Source organism: Orycteropus afer, unplaced genomic scaffold (genome assembly GCF_000298275.1).
Source record: "Orycteropus afer afer isolate SDZICR_OR568_19922 unplaced genomic scaffold, OryAfe1.0 scaffold00250, whole genome shotgun sequence".
In the NCBI taxonomy this organism is placed as follows: Eukaryota; Metazoa; Chordata; class Mammalia; order Tubulidentata; family Orycteropodidae; genus Orycteropus; species Orycteropus afer.
In genome coordinates this window covers 3,618,694-3,630,560 of record NW_006921837.1, presented here as the reverse complement: position 1 = coordinate 3,630,560, position 11,867 = coordinate 3,618,694, and the positions used below count along the sequence as shown (strand labels likewise).

The following is an 11,867-nucleotide window of genomic DNA, read 5'->3' as shown; positions in this document are numbered from 1 at the left end:
TGTCCAAGGTGCTGACCGGTATCAGGCCTGGGTGAGCCTAGTTCTCTCCTGCCAAGGCCTAGCTTGTCCCCAGGAGTCCTGCTGGGCCAGGTTATTTATTGCTGGGGCTTCAGCTAGCACCTATGCCCTTCCTGCCCTGCTCAGGCCTGGCCTGGGGTCTTCCCAAGGGCCCTGTGGGTATAGTCTGTCAGGAGTCAGGGCCTGAATTAAAGGGAGGCACATAGTTAGACCTGCATTTGGAGCTGGGCTGGCCCAAGAGGGGGCTGGTGTGGTAGTGGCTCCAGATCTCCCTCACCTGACTTTCCTAGGTGTCCCCAGTCAGCTTTCTCCCCATTTCACAGATAGAAGGTTATGGACCAGATAGGGGCAAGGACCTGTCAAGGTTGCACAGAAAGCCTGAGGCAGGCTTCTGTCTGCCCCCTCTCGGGACCAGGTATTCTCAGTGAGCCCCTCTGCAGTCTCAGAAACACCCTCCACTGCCCCTCCCCACACTGGGGGGCTGCGGCCGGACCTGACTTCTGCTGAGAAGGCCGAGGTGCCTTCTCATGAGCTGAGTGGGGGTAGGGAGGCCCTGGGGATCAGGTTAATGGAGCAGGAGCTTGAAACCAGAGCATGGTGAAGAGTCCATGAAATAGCTTTGTCAGCTGCCTCCCACTCACCACTTTCCAATTTTAGCTCCCCATGGCCGGTGCTGGGTGTCCCCAGTGAGGCCTCTGTGGGCAGGGCCACAGCTGGCCCCCGGCCTGGGGCCTCCCCCCATAGACCCTCCAGGACTTGGCCGGACTGCAGACACAGACGTTCCCCCTGACCCTGGTCCTGCGGCTTCTGGTGCACCTGGGCTAAAGCCCACTTCAGGGCCTGTGGTCTGGGATGAAGGGCCTGAGGTGGGCCCCACAGGACTCAGGGGCCCCAGACTGGCTGCATCCCCAGCTGGCACTGACCTTGAGGAAGCTGCGAGGGACCCTGGCACACTGCCCACCTCAGGGCTCTGAGGTCCCGCGTCTGACCGTGCGTCCGTCCGACCAGCTGGGCTCTGGGGCTACAGTGGAGTGTGTCCAGCCCTGGGGTCCCCACCCCCTTGAGGCTATGAGCGGTGAGTGGTGACAGCAGGAGGAGGAGGGGGAGGAGGAGGAGGGCAGGGAGGAGGTGGCCTTCCAGGAGCGGAGCTGAGTGTTGTGGAGCAGAGCCGAGTGCTGCAGAGCTGCTGGCCGCAGGAAGCTGCAGGGAGGACTGGGGCGGGGGGTGAGGGGAAGAGGAGAGGGCTGGTGGAGGGGCAGAGGGGTGGCCATAGCATAGGCTCAGACAGGCACACCTGGGCCTCACTTCAACCTGTCTCCCCTGGCCCCCAGAGAGCTTATGCCTCCCAATCACTACTGGCCAGGACTCCCCTCTTCCAGGAAGCCTTCCTGGTGGTCCCATCAGCCTCATCAGGTTTGTGAGCACTGCCCCCCCACCCCAGGCACACAGACTCACATCTTGACTCCAGGCACCCCAGGTCTCACCTTGACTTGTAAGTGCCTAAGTGCTGACCCAGGACAGACCATCTAGCCCCTTGCTCTGGTCCTTCTCATTATGCCAGAGGTCTGGCTAGCCAGGCACTGATGACTGGAGGAGGGCTGACTTGACTAGTGGGACTGGAACTGGCATGAGGCATGCAGCTGAGAGGGGTCCTCATACCCTATAGCCTTGTCTCATAGGAGTCTCTCAGGTGAAGGAGTGCTAGCAGGGTCACTTGGCACAGTTTGAGTTGGCACTTGGAGTGGCTGGCATCCTTTGATGGAAGGATGGAGGCAGACAGGAATAACCAACTGAGACTCCTGAGAGGGGCGGGTCATTGCCAACACTCTGGGAAGCGGCAGCCAAAGCCTCAGCCCTTCCTACCTAATGGGGAGGGGTATCCTGAAGACCCCACCTAAGAGGTCAGGAGCCTCCAATTGTCCCTTTTGGGGTGAGGACCTGAGAGTATGAGAATACTGTGTTTGTGCCATGCCTGTCAAGACCCACGTGTTTATGAATGCACCTGAAGGTGAGGGGCTGAGGGTAGAAGGTGGTGTATGATGGTGACAGGCAGGTCCTGGAGCCCTGCTGACACACTGACCACAGCTATAGGCTTAGCAGAGGAGGGAGAGCAAAGGGCTGCTCCCCACCCAGCAAGGGCCCTTCCAGGGCCTGAGAAAAGTGGGGGCAGGAGAGAGATTCCTCTCCCACACACCACCACAATTACACTTAGGCAATGAGCATCTTTCCAAGCATGTAGACACTGCTGGCCTAGAGAAAGAAGCAAGGAGACCCCAGACACACCACACAGTGACCCAGAGGTACAAGCCCACACATACACAGAGCAAAACAAGTAGCAACCCATAAACACAGAGAACTGCAATCCACCCAGACCTCATCCTGTGAACATGTGTGCTTCTATAGACCACAGAGCAGGGCTTTTCACCTGCTGTCCACTGCTATGTCCTCAGAGAAGAACCTGGGGGTAGGGTCCAGTAAGCATTTGTGGAATCAGTAATTGCTTGGGGAGGGCCCCAGCACACCCATGTCTCAAAGCCTGGTTTGAGTCCAAGGAATTACATCTGGGTGAAACTACATCAGCACAGAGCTCACCTATGAGGGTTGCTGGTCCCTGACCCTGAGAAGCAGTGAATGGTGATTACTGCACAGAGTAGGGGCTGGGCTGGGGCTGCAGTCAAGGGTTGTGAGCCCTAGGGGACATCAGTGTCAGGGAGGGGACCTGAGCCAGATTGTGGGGGTTGAGGACTTCTTGGAGGGGGAGACACCTGAGTAGTCATGAAGATAGAGTCAATGGTTGTCAAAATAAACTAGTAATAGTATCCAGGACTTGTTCTAAGGCTGTACATGTATTAATTCTTTTTAATGTCACCATAACCCACAGGGTAGCTGTTATCATTATCCTCAGTTGGTAGAAGAAGAAATTGACACACAAGGAGATTAAGCAGTTGGGTCAGCCTCATAAGCTTCTGGAACTAATTGTCCTGCAGGGTAAGGACCTGGCTCACCCATACCCAAGCTTCCTGAGACCAGCCTGGGCCAGCCTGCCATCCAGCTGGTGCATGGTCAGACCTGAGGAGGAAAGCAGGCAGGTGGTGTGGCCCTGGGGTTAAAAGCATTGATTCAGCCTTGCACCTCAGCTCTGCCTTGTTGGTGTGATCTGGGCCAATCTCTCCACTTCTCTGGATCTCAGACCCTCATTTGTGAAATGTGCATACTACTGGCCCTGATCTCACTCGGTTCTGGGGTGGGGGTGGGTTTCAATGACCTGACAAGGGCCTGGCTTTATGAATGGCTCTTAGAGAGGCAGTTAGGGGGTCACAGAGCCCTGCCTTCCCGAGGTCCGGAGAGGCAGGACTCACTCACTCACTTGGATCACCCACATACAACAGGGCTGGCAGAGAACTTGGCAAGTAAGGATAGCAAGAGGTGTGGAGGGCAGGGGAGGCCCCTTAGACCCAGGCCTGGACAGCCTGAGGTCAGCTCCACCCTGTGTGAGAGGTGGTGGGAGGGAAGGGGGCGTGGTGTGGGCAGCCCACAAACACAAGAGGCAGGAAGGAAGCTGTGATTGGGCTGAGACCAGCACAAGGGCCCACGGTCAGTCTCCCACATGATGCAAGGGCCACTGGAAACGCCTCAACGAGAGGAGGGGCGATTCTCTCCACCCTCAGGGACACTAAGTCCTTGTTTCCCTCTCAGTGTTTTTTTGTTGCTCAAAGTAAGAAGGTGGGGAAAGTACCCTGTGTGTGTATATATAAGATAGTATTTTGTGTTTGTTGTTTGTATGTATTGTTTTGCATTGTATGTTGTTTATGGCATGTGTATAATGTATGCACATGTGTTGTGTGCTTTGTGCTGCCTGGTTGTGTGGTGTACATGGATTAATTCTTTTAAATGTCACCACAACCCACAGGGTAGTTATTATTTTCCTCAGTTGGTAGAAGAAACAGACGCACAAGGAGATTAAGCAGTTGGATCAGCCCCATAAGCTTCTGGAACTGATTGCCCTGCAGGGTGTGTTGTGTGTGTTTGTGTGTGTTATGTGTGTATGCAGGGCTCAGGGACTTAGGGACAGTGTGTGTGGAGCCCATACCTCTAGGGGTGGGAGTGGGCAGGGTGAGACTTCCCTGTGTAAAGAGTCTGGCCATGAGCTCTCTTAGCAAAGAGATGGGAAGGAGAGACTAGTTCTGTCTGGGAGATATAGAGGACCCAGAGTAGCACCCCCGCTGCAGGCAACCCTGCCCTGGGCTGCCGGAAGCAAGGGAGGGGCCCAGTGGCAATAGAATGTGTTTGGGGTTCGGCCTGAGTCAGGCTGTAACCTTGCCCAGCTTAGCTGCAGTGTTCCAGAGGCCACCACAGGGAGTCACGCCCACAGCTCAGCTGGGTCTCACCTGTCAATACTGGAATCTGAGCACCTAGGCCCACAGCACCTGCCTGGGGTGCAGCTACAGAGTCTCCTCAGCTGAAGCGTCTCCACCACCTTGCCTCTCTCCTTGTCCCTGCTCCTTGGTCCTCCAGAACACCTGTTTCTCCCTCCACATACTTCCCCTGAGGACTTTGGGAAGGGACCTTGGTGCTCTTCTCTGTAAAAGGCAAGTCCATCCTGCCTGCTGACTGTCTGCCTGAAGAATGGGGAGGTCACCTCAGGGCCCCAGTGGCCATGGGCACTAACTGGACAGACTAGGCTGCGCTACTCTCCACTCGGCCCACCTGGAGTAGATTCCTTGGCCCATTTGACAGCCCTTCCTTCCCATTAAAATCCTTTTCCTGGGCTCTCCTGGGCCTTTTCCTTCCCTTACTCTCTACCTCAAGGAGATGTGATGGCAAGGGCTTCGTAAGAGCCCCTTCCCCACCCAGATTTGGGCAGTGACTGTGGGAGCCACAGGGAGGAAGGTGGGAAGCTCTGGTGCCACAGCCCATTACTGCCCCCGCATCCTTCCACCCACCCCTCCTGCTCCTTCATGGCTCTGTTTTCCATGCCTCAGAATGAACCAGGAGTTTCCTGAAATAAGAAAGCAAGCAGATTCGCCTATAATCCCTATATGGCCTGGAGGCTGGTGACCAGTGGTTGAGTGGATGGTGACCAGTGATAACTCTGTCTCCCCAACTGGCCTGGGAGTTCCTGGAGATCAGGGAATCACCACTAAACTGGGGGTGCTGATAGTAGTGGGGGTGCTGATGGTAGGTGCTGGTGGATGTGGCAGGGGCCCTGCTGCTCAGCTCCACAGCTGGGCTCTTAATGTTGCCTGAAGATTTCATAAATGCAAACAGTTACCTTTGTACCCATTGTTGGCCTGAGCAAGGACCACGCCCACACTGATCTCTGCAAGACCCCAGCTAATCAGTTTACCCAAAAATGGGCAAACAAGATTTGCTGTGCATCACTGTCTGAAGTTATTCTCCCCTTTCTCTTATATAAATCCCATCTTTATCCTTGTGAGATGAAATCAATCTATTCACGAATGTCCCTGGTACAGAAGTAAACAGAGGTAGTACTTAGCTAAGTGTGTTTGAGTTTTTCTCTGACCCTATAACCTCAGGGTTCTATTATCGTCCTCATTTTACTGAGGACATGGAGGCACAGGAAGGCTAAAAAAAAATCTTGGCCCAAGGTCACACACTGGTGAGTAGGGAAAGCTATCTGTCCGGGGCTATTTATAACCCGTGACCAGGGGCTGTCTTCTCTCAGCCCAGCCCTGAGCAAGGAAGGGACACAAACACACCTTTGGGTGAGTAGGGTGTAGGTCATGTAGTTGTGGGAATAAGCATGCAGGATTCCTTGTGAAAGGATGGCTGGTCCTAAGCCAGAGCCCACCTGCACACACTGAGATCACCCCCTGGGATTCCCCAGCGCCTGCAGGGTAAGATGCTGACTGCTCAGCCTGGCATTTGGGCCCTCCACATCTGGCCCATTCCTCACTGTCACACACTGTTCCCTCCCAGCACGGGCCTCCCCCTCCTCTCTGGCTCAGCCTGGTCACTGCCCTTTACAAGGAGCAGGAGAAAAATTCTTCCTTCTAGGAAGCCCCATCAGAATCACTGCTTTTCCTGGTGGCCTTTACTGCATCTTGCTATGTGATCTCTAGATCTGTGTCTTTCCACATGGGCCCAGGGATTTCCTGAGTAGGCGATATGAGTAGGGGACCAGCACTGGGTCTCTCCACAGCCTCATCCCTGAGAAATGTTCTGAGCAGTACAGACAGCACAGGGGGCTGTTCCTGCTGACGGGGCCCCCGAAACTCCATGTGGCTTCCGCCGGGGGAGGCAGTGTTTCCACAGTATGTGTGTGCATACTTGTGCATGCAAGTGTGTGTCCCTGGGTGCACCCACTTTTCTGTGTGCCACTGCCCAAGAGACATAAGTGACTGTGTCTTCACATGTGGGAATGTCTCTGCATCCACATGTGTACTCACCTGTGTGGGAGTGTCTGCAGGTGTGTGCCAGTCAGCCAGGTGTCTGTGGGTACGTGTGCACATATGCATAGCTGTGTGTTCCTCTAGTGTGTGTGTGCACATTTGGATCTCTGTGTGGGTCTGTGTGTGCACATGTGTGGAGTCAGGTATGTAGCCGTGGGTGACTTGATTGGAGGTGACCCTGTGATAGTCACAGAGGGCTCCTGGGGTCCCTGCAGCAGCCCTTCTAGCTTGCTCCTGTGCAGGGTGAGGGAAATATAGAAAACCCTCCATCTTGCCTGCCCAAGCTTCCTGCCCAGCCCCTCTGCTGCCCTCACCACCAGCACCCACCAACTACAGCATGCTAGAGGCAGAGGGCAATGGCTCTTGGAGCAGCTGGTTGGGACAGAGCTGTCCAGCTATGGGGGGGCTTGCCTAACCTGAGCAAACTGCTTGACCAGAGGACTCTGGTTGTGGAGTCAGGCAGGCTAGCATTAAATACAAGATCTGTTTCTTTTTCTGGGCCTCAGTTTCTTCATTTGTAAAATAGAGTGACAATGCCCTGGGTTGTTGGGAGGATGAGATAGGGTCAGATTTCCATAGTACATGCTCACTCACTGGAAACTACAATGATTATGAAAATAATCATTATTTTTACAAGTCCAAGGATCTATGTCTAGGGGAGAGGCCTGGGGAGTGGGCTGACAATGAGGCTGAATGTGGGGGAGGTGGTACCCCAAGTCTGCAAGGATGGGGGTGGACACAGGTGGGGGATATAAAGGATGCACGGGGCATTCATGCCCTGGGGCATGGGGCAGGATGGGTTGGGTGGCCTGGGGGATGCACCCAGTCCAGAGCACCAAGGGCTCCCCTGTGTGAGGAGCCTGGTGGAGGTACAGGGGCCCCCAGCTAAGACAAAGGTGATATCATGTGCTAGAGGATCTGCATCTGTCCTTTCACAGCTGACTGGTTGTCTCAGAGCTCTTGCAGATGCCAAGCTGGCTACTGGGCCTCTCTGTAGTCACACCTGCCCAGGATCTCCTCTCTAGGCTCCAGCAGGACTTCTCCTTTGCCCTCTTGGCCTGTGATCTTGGCTTTGCTCATCCTTGGGTAGTCTCTTCTGGGATCAGCGGCCAAGCTGGCTGCCTCAGGCTGGCTTCGTAGGGTGGCTAGAGTCCTCAGACAGAGCCTGGTCCTCCTAAGGCCTGAGGCTGCTCTGTCTGGCCAGGCCGACAAAGAGGCTACCCTCCTAGTGCTTGTCTGTCTTCTGTTGCCGAAGGGCCTGCAGGAAGACCTCTTTCACCTGGTCCAGGGTCTCGTGGTATGTACGGAAGTCCTCCTCTTTCCCCCGTAGGGCACTGCCCAGGGCAGCCTTCAGCATTTCATTCTCCTCCACCTGGATGGCTAGCCTGGACCACATGGAGACTGAGCTCAGCATGGCCTGAACTGTCTGTGTATGTGTGCATATGTGTGTGTGTGTGTGTGTGTACAGAAGTCCCTGGGATGGGGCTTCCAGCATGGCTGCTCCTCAGGCTCAGGGTGTCTCACTGGCCACTCCCCTCAGTGGGCCTTAGGGGAATAAGCATGCAGGATTCCTCTCTGGAGCTTGCCTACAGCCCTGGGACTAGCTCCCACTAGCTGCCAAGAAATATTGGTTGCATAAGGAGAGATTATTAATTCGCAGCAGTTCCCTCTCCTTCCTTTCCCATCACTGCATGTGATCTTACAAGGCTTAACTGAGGAAAGTGGGTTTAGCAACCCATGTCTGATAAACTTATTGGAACCATGGGGTCATCAGAGTCTGCAGGGCCCCTCTGCCCACAGATGGCCAGTTTCTGAACTGTAGGCCTAGAGGCTGGGACCAGCCTTCTGGACAAATAGAAGTTGAAGGTGTGAAAGGGGGTATCATCCCTCTACCTATCAAAGCACCTCCACCCAGACAACTTGACCCTTTCAGGAACATGGGGTCAGGGAGCACCTGGTGGTTAGCTCCTCCATCTGGGATTCCATGGGCACATCAGAGAGCTGGGCGAAGGAGGGGTCCTTTCTGTTGCTCATGGTCAGGTTGTGCTTGCTGTTAGAGGTGGACAGACCTGCGGGGGTAACAGTTGCTTTCTGTGATAAGGCCACATTCTGTGCTGACATCCTCCATCTCTTCCCCCGCTCCCCCTCCAGGCGTCTGCTCTGGGTGTTCCCACTGCCTGGACTTCCCTCCCTGCTACTCCTCTCCCTTTAAGGTGCAGGATGAGGGCTACCTCTCTCCAGAAGCCCTTCCTGATGCCTCCTCTGCTTTCCCCTGACCCTGACTTTGGCCTCTGCAATAACCCTGAATCAGCCAGCTTTGTACCAAGGTGGTTTCTCATCTCACTGTCTCCATCTTTATGCATTTCAAGTTTCTGGTAGTTCGTTTCCAATAAGAGACTCCAGCAGGCCTGAGGTCTGGCCTGATGGTGAGCTCAAGTCTAGGGCCATCACTCTATTTGATGTCATTACACCACTGGGTCCCCTCCTCCTCTCTCAGCCTCCATCTCTGCCAGCAGCTCCACACTAGGAAGCAGGGGGATCCAAGGACCACTGAGTCATACAAGGGGCAGGGGGCTGAAGTAAATAGGCTAATATTCAGAAAAAATAAGACAAAGCCCAACTTGGGAATGCAGGCAACATCACAGCATTAGAAAACCTCTGTGTTGAAAAAGGCCTCGAGGATGATGTGGTTCTCAGGGATGGTGTGGCTTTAGGGAGCTCACCTCACATTAGACCCAATATTCATTCCCTGCTATGTGGCCTCAGGTAACCCATAAACCCCTCTGAGCCCCAGTCTTCCCACCTATAAAATGAGGATAATAGTTCTGGCCTCTAGAGCTTTGTGAGGCCAAGAGTGAGTTCACACTTGGAGCTCGAGGCCCTGAGTAACTGGACCACCTCCTCAGCACCCTGTGACTTTTCTGACCTCCTCTCATTCTCCCTTCCTCTCACTCTGCTCCAGCCTGGCTGCCTCGCTGTTGTTCCTCCAATCCTCAAGCCAAGCTCCTACAGCAGTGCCTTTGCACTTGCCCTTCCCTCAGCCTGGGGTACTCTCCCCCATATCCTGCCTCCCCCATCTCTGTTCAGATATCAACTCCTCAGCGGGATCTTTGCTGGCCACTTCATAAAAAAACAGCTGCTTCCTTAGCACCCTCTATCCCCTCTTCTTCTCAGGCCACCACTTGACCCATCATGTCTTTTACTGGGTTACTTGTTTATTGTCACTCTCTCTCACTGGAATGGAATGAAATGGATTCCAGATTCCAGTCTCTTTGTTTTATTGCCTGGAAGTTGCTATACTTCCCAAAGGCGCAGTGCTCTGTCCATGTCACAGTCTAGCAGGTGGCAGGAGCCACGTGGACCCTTTCAGGCAGCTGTCCCCAACTGCCCAGGCAAGATCAAAGTGGCATTTTTGCTGGAACCCTCAGAAAATTGTGTGGCTTAGCCCTCCCTGGTTGGGAACTTGACAAGAAGTGGGCTCGAAGCCTGGAGACACCACACTTTTGTTGGGTCAGTAGGGTTGAGCCCCAGAGACCTTGCCCAGCCTGGACACTCAGCAGTTCCAGGGAGTCCTTGTCAAGTCCTGGCCCTGCTCTTTGGAGGAGGGTGAGTAGGAGGCCACTTTGTGACCCATTTCTGGCATATCTTCTGAAACATCCTGATCTTGTCTGGGCTGAGTGCTGGGGGAGGGGTAGAGTACTACTGGAGATGCTGGGAGACAGTATAGTGAGGGCAGTAGCACCTCTACCCCAGAGCCTGGAGGATGGTGTGGTGGGGAGGTCAGAGGGAGACAGACGGAAGTTCTTCTTCCCTGGCAGTTAGCTACCCCAGAAATGGCTTCTGGCTCTGAGATTCCACAACCCCAGATCACCCCACCCCAACATGATGCTGATACTGCTGGTCTGGAGACTGCACCTTGAGAACTGCTGCGTTAGAGCAATAGACCATTGAGATGAAGACATTTCCTAGCTTCCCTTTGCAGCTGGGCATGGCCAGGGGATATGGGTCTGGCCAATGGGATGAGAGCAGAAGTGCCACCTGCAACTTTAGGGCCATGCCCTTAGAAGGACAGGAGCAGGTTGTCTCCTTCCCTTCTCCCCTTCCTGCAGCTAGTGGGGGAGCTGATGCAACCCTCTTACATCATGACATGGGAGCTGCATGTTAGGGGTGGTGGACCCACAGACACAAGAAGCCTGAGTCTCAGAACCTGTGGAGACACCTGCTTAGCTTGACTGCTGCAGGAGGTGGAAATGGACTGCTCTCCTGTTGCAGGGGCCTCTCCAACAGACCACCTTTGCCCCATGACCAACTCTGAGAACAGTTGGCTCAGGACAGAGGGTTGAAGGCTGGGGTAGGGATGGCAGTGGACGTGGTGGCTGAGGGCAGTCAGCAGAGGCACTAAGGGCTAAGGGCTTGCAAGTGGGCTGGGGCCACAGGGACCCCTGGAGCTCTGGGTTCCTGGTTCTGGAGGGCCAAGAAGAACATACCAGCAGCTGGGGTGAGAAAAGTGCCACCTCAGTGGAGCCTCTGCTTCCCCCATTCTCACCAATGGGGCTGAACAGTGCTGCAGGCTGGCAGCATTAGCAACAAGTCTGTCCCCACTCCCACCTCACCTATAGCCCATGTCCCAGCCCTACCTGTTTTGCTCCTGGGGACTGCTTTCTGTGAACCTGGCGCCCGCCCAGGCTCTAGACGCATCTTTTCCAGATGTTGCTCCAGCACCACGGCGCGCTGCCGCTCCTCCTGCAGCTTCCTCTCTGACTCCAGAAGCTTGCTGTTACTCTCTTCCACCCTGGGGACCAGAGAGGAGCGGCTGCCACACCCCTGGTGCAGGGGCAGGCCCCACTGCACCTGTTCAGGTTCTTGGCGAGGTGGGCAAGTCTTACAGTGGTGGTGGTGGTAAGATTTAGTCTTCTTAATTTTCACTGGAGTAACACAGGAATTGTATTTAAAAATCATACAGCTCTCTCCAAAGCTTACAACGAAAAAATCGGCAGCTTTTCCTCACTTCCAACTCCTGCTCTTCAGAAGCAACTATACCATTAGCTGTTTCTTTGAATATTTATTGTCATATTTCTACAGATGCTTATACTGCTATTTTTTCTAAGGTTTAAAGATCATCTTTCAACTTCCTGCCATGCAACATGAGAACTTAGTTTTCTTATAGTTCTCTTCCCTGAAAACAGAATCACCTATCACCTCCCTACCTCTCAATGTAATCCTTTTTTAATTTTTTTTCCTGAATTAATATTAGGTGGTATATTAATTTTCTATTTCTGCTATAACAAACTGCTACAAACCTAGTGGCTTTAAAACACAGATTTACCATCTCAGAGTGTGTAAGTTATGAATCTGGCACGCTCAGTTGCTTTATCTGCTCTGGGTTCCACAAGGTTCAAATCAAAGTGGAGGATTTGGGGGAGAATTGGTTGCCAG

General features: G+C 54.0%; 1 protein-coding gene across 1 annotated transcript in view; it reads right to left on the bottom strand.

Annotated features, from left to right (window-relative positions):
- Window positions 1-7,656: 7,656 nt before the first annotated feature.
- Window positions 7,657-11,867, bottom strand: part of CCDC13 (coiled-coil domain containing 13) — a 45,412-nt gene continuing 41,201 nt past the window's right edge. Inside the window, exons 13-15 of the mRNA XM_007949683.1 lie at window positions 11,069-11,223; window positions 8,386-8,500; window positions 7,657-7,816 (exon numbers count right to left, since the gene is read on the bottom strand). Of these exons, the coding sequence (XP_007947874.1) occupies window positions 7,657-7,816; window positions 8,386-8,500; window positions 11,069-11,223 (430 nt within the window). The remainder of the gene's footprint in view (window positions 7,817-8,385; window positions 8,501-11,068; window positions 11,224-11,867) is intronic.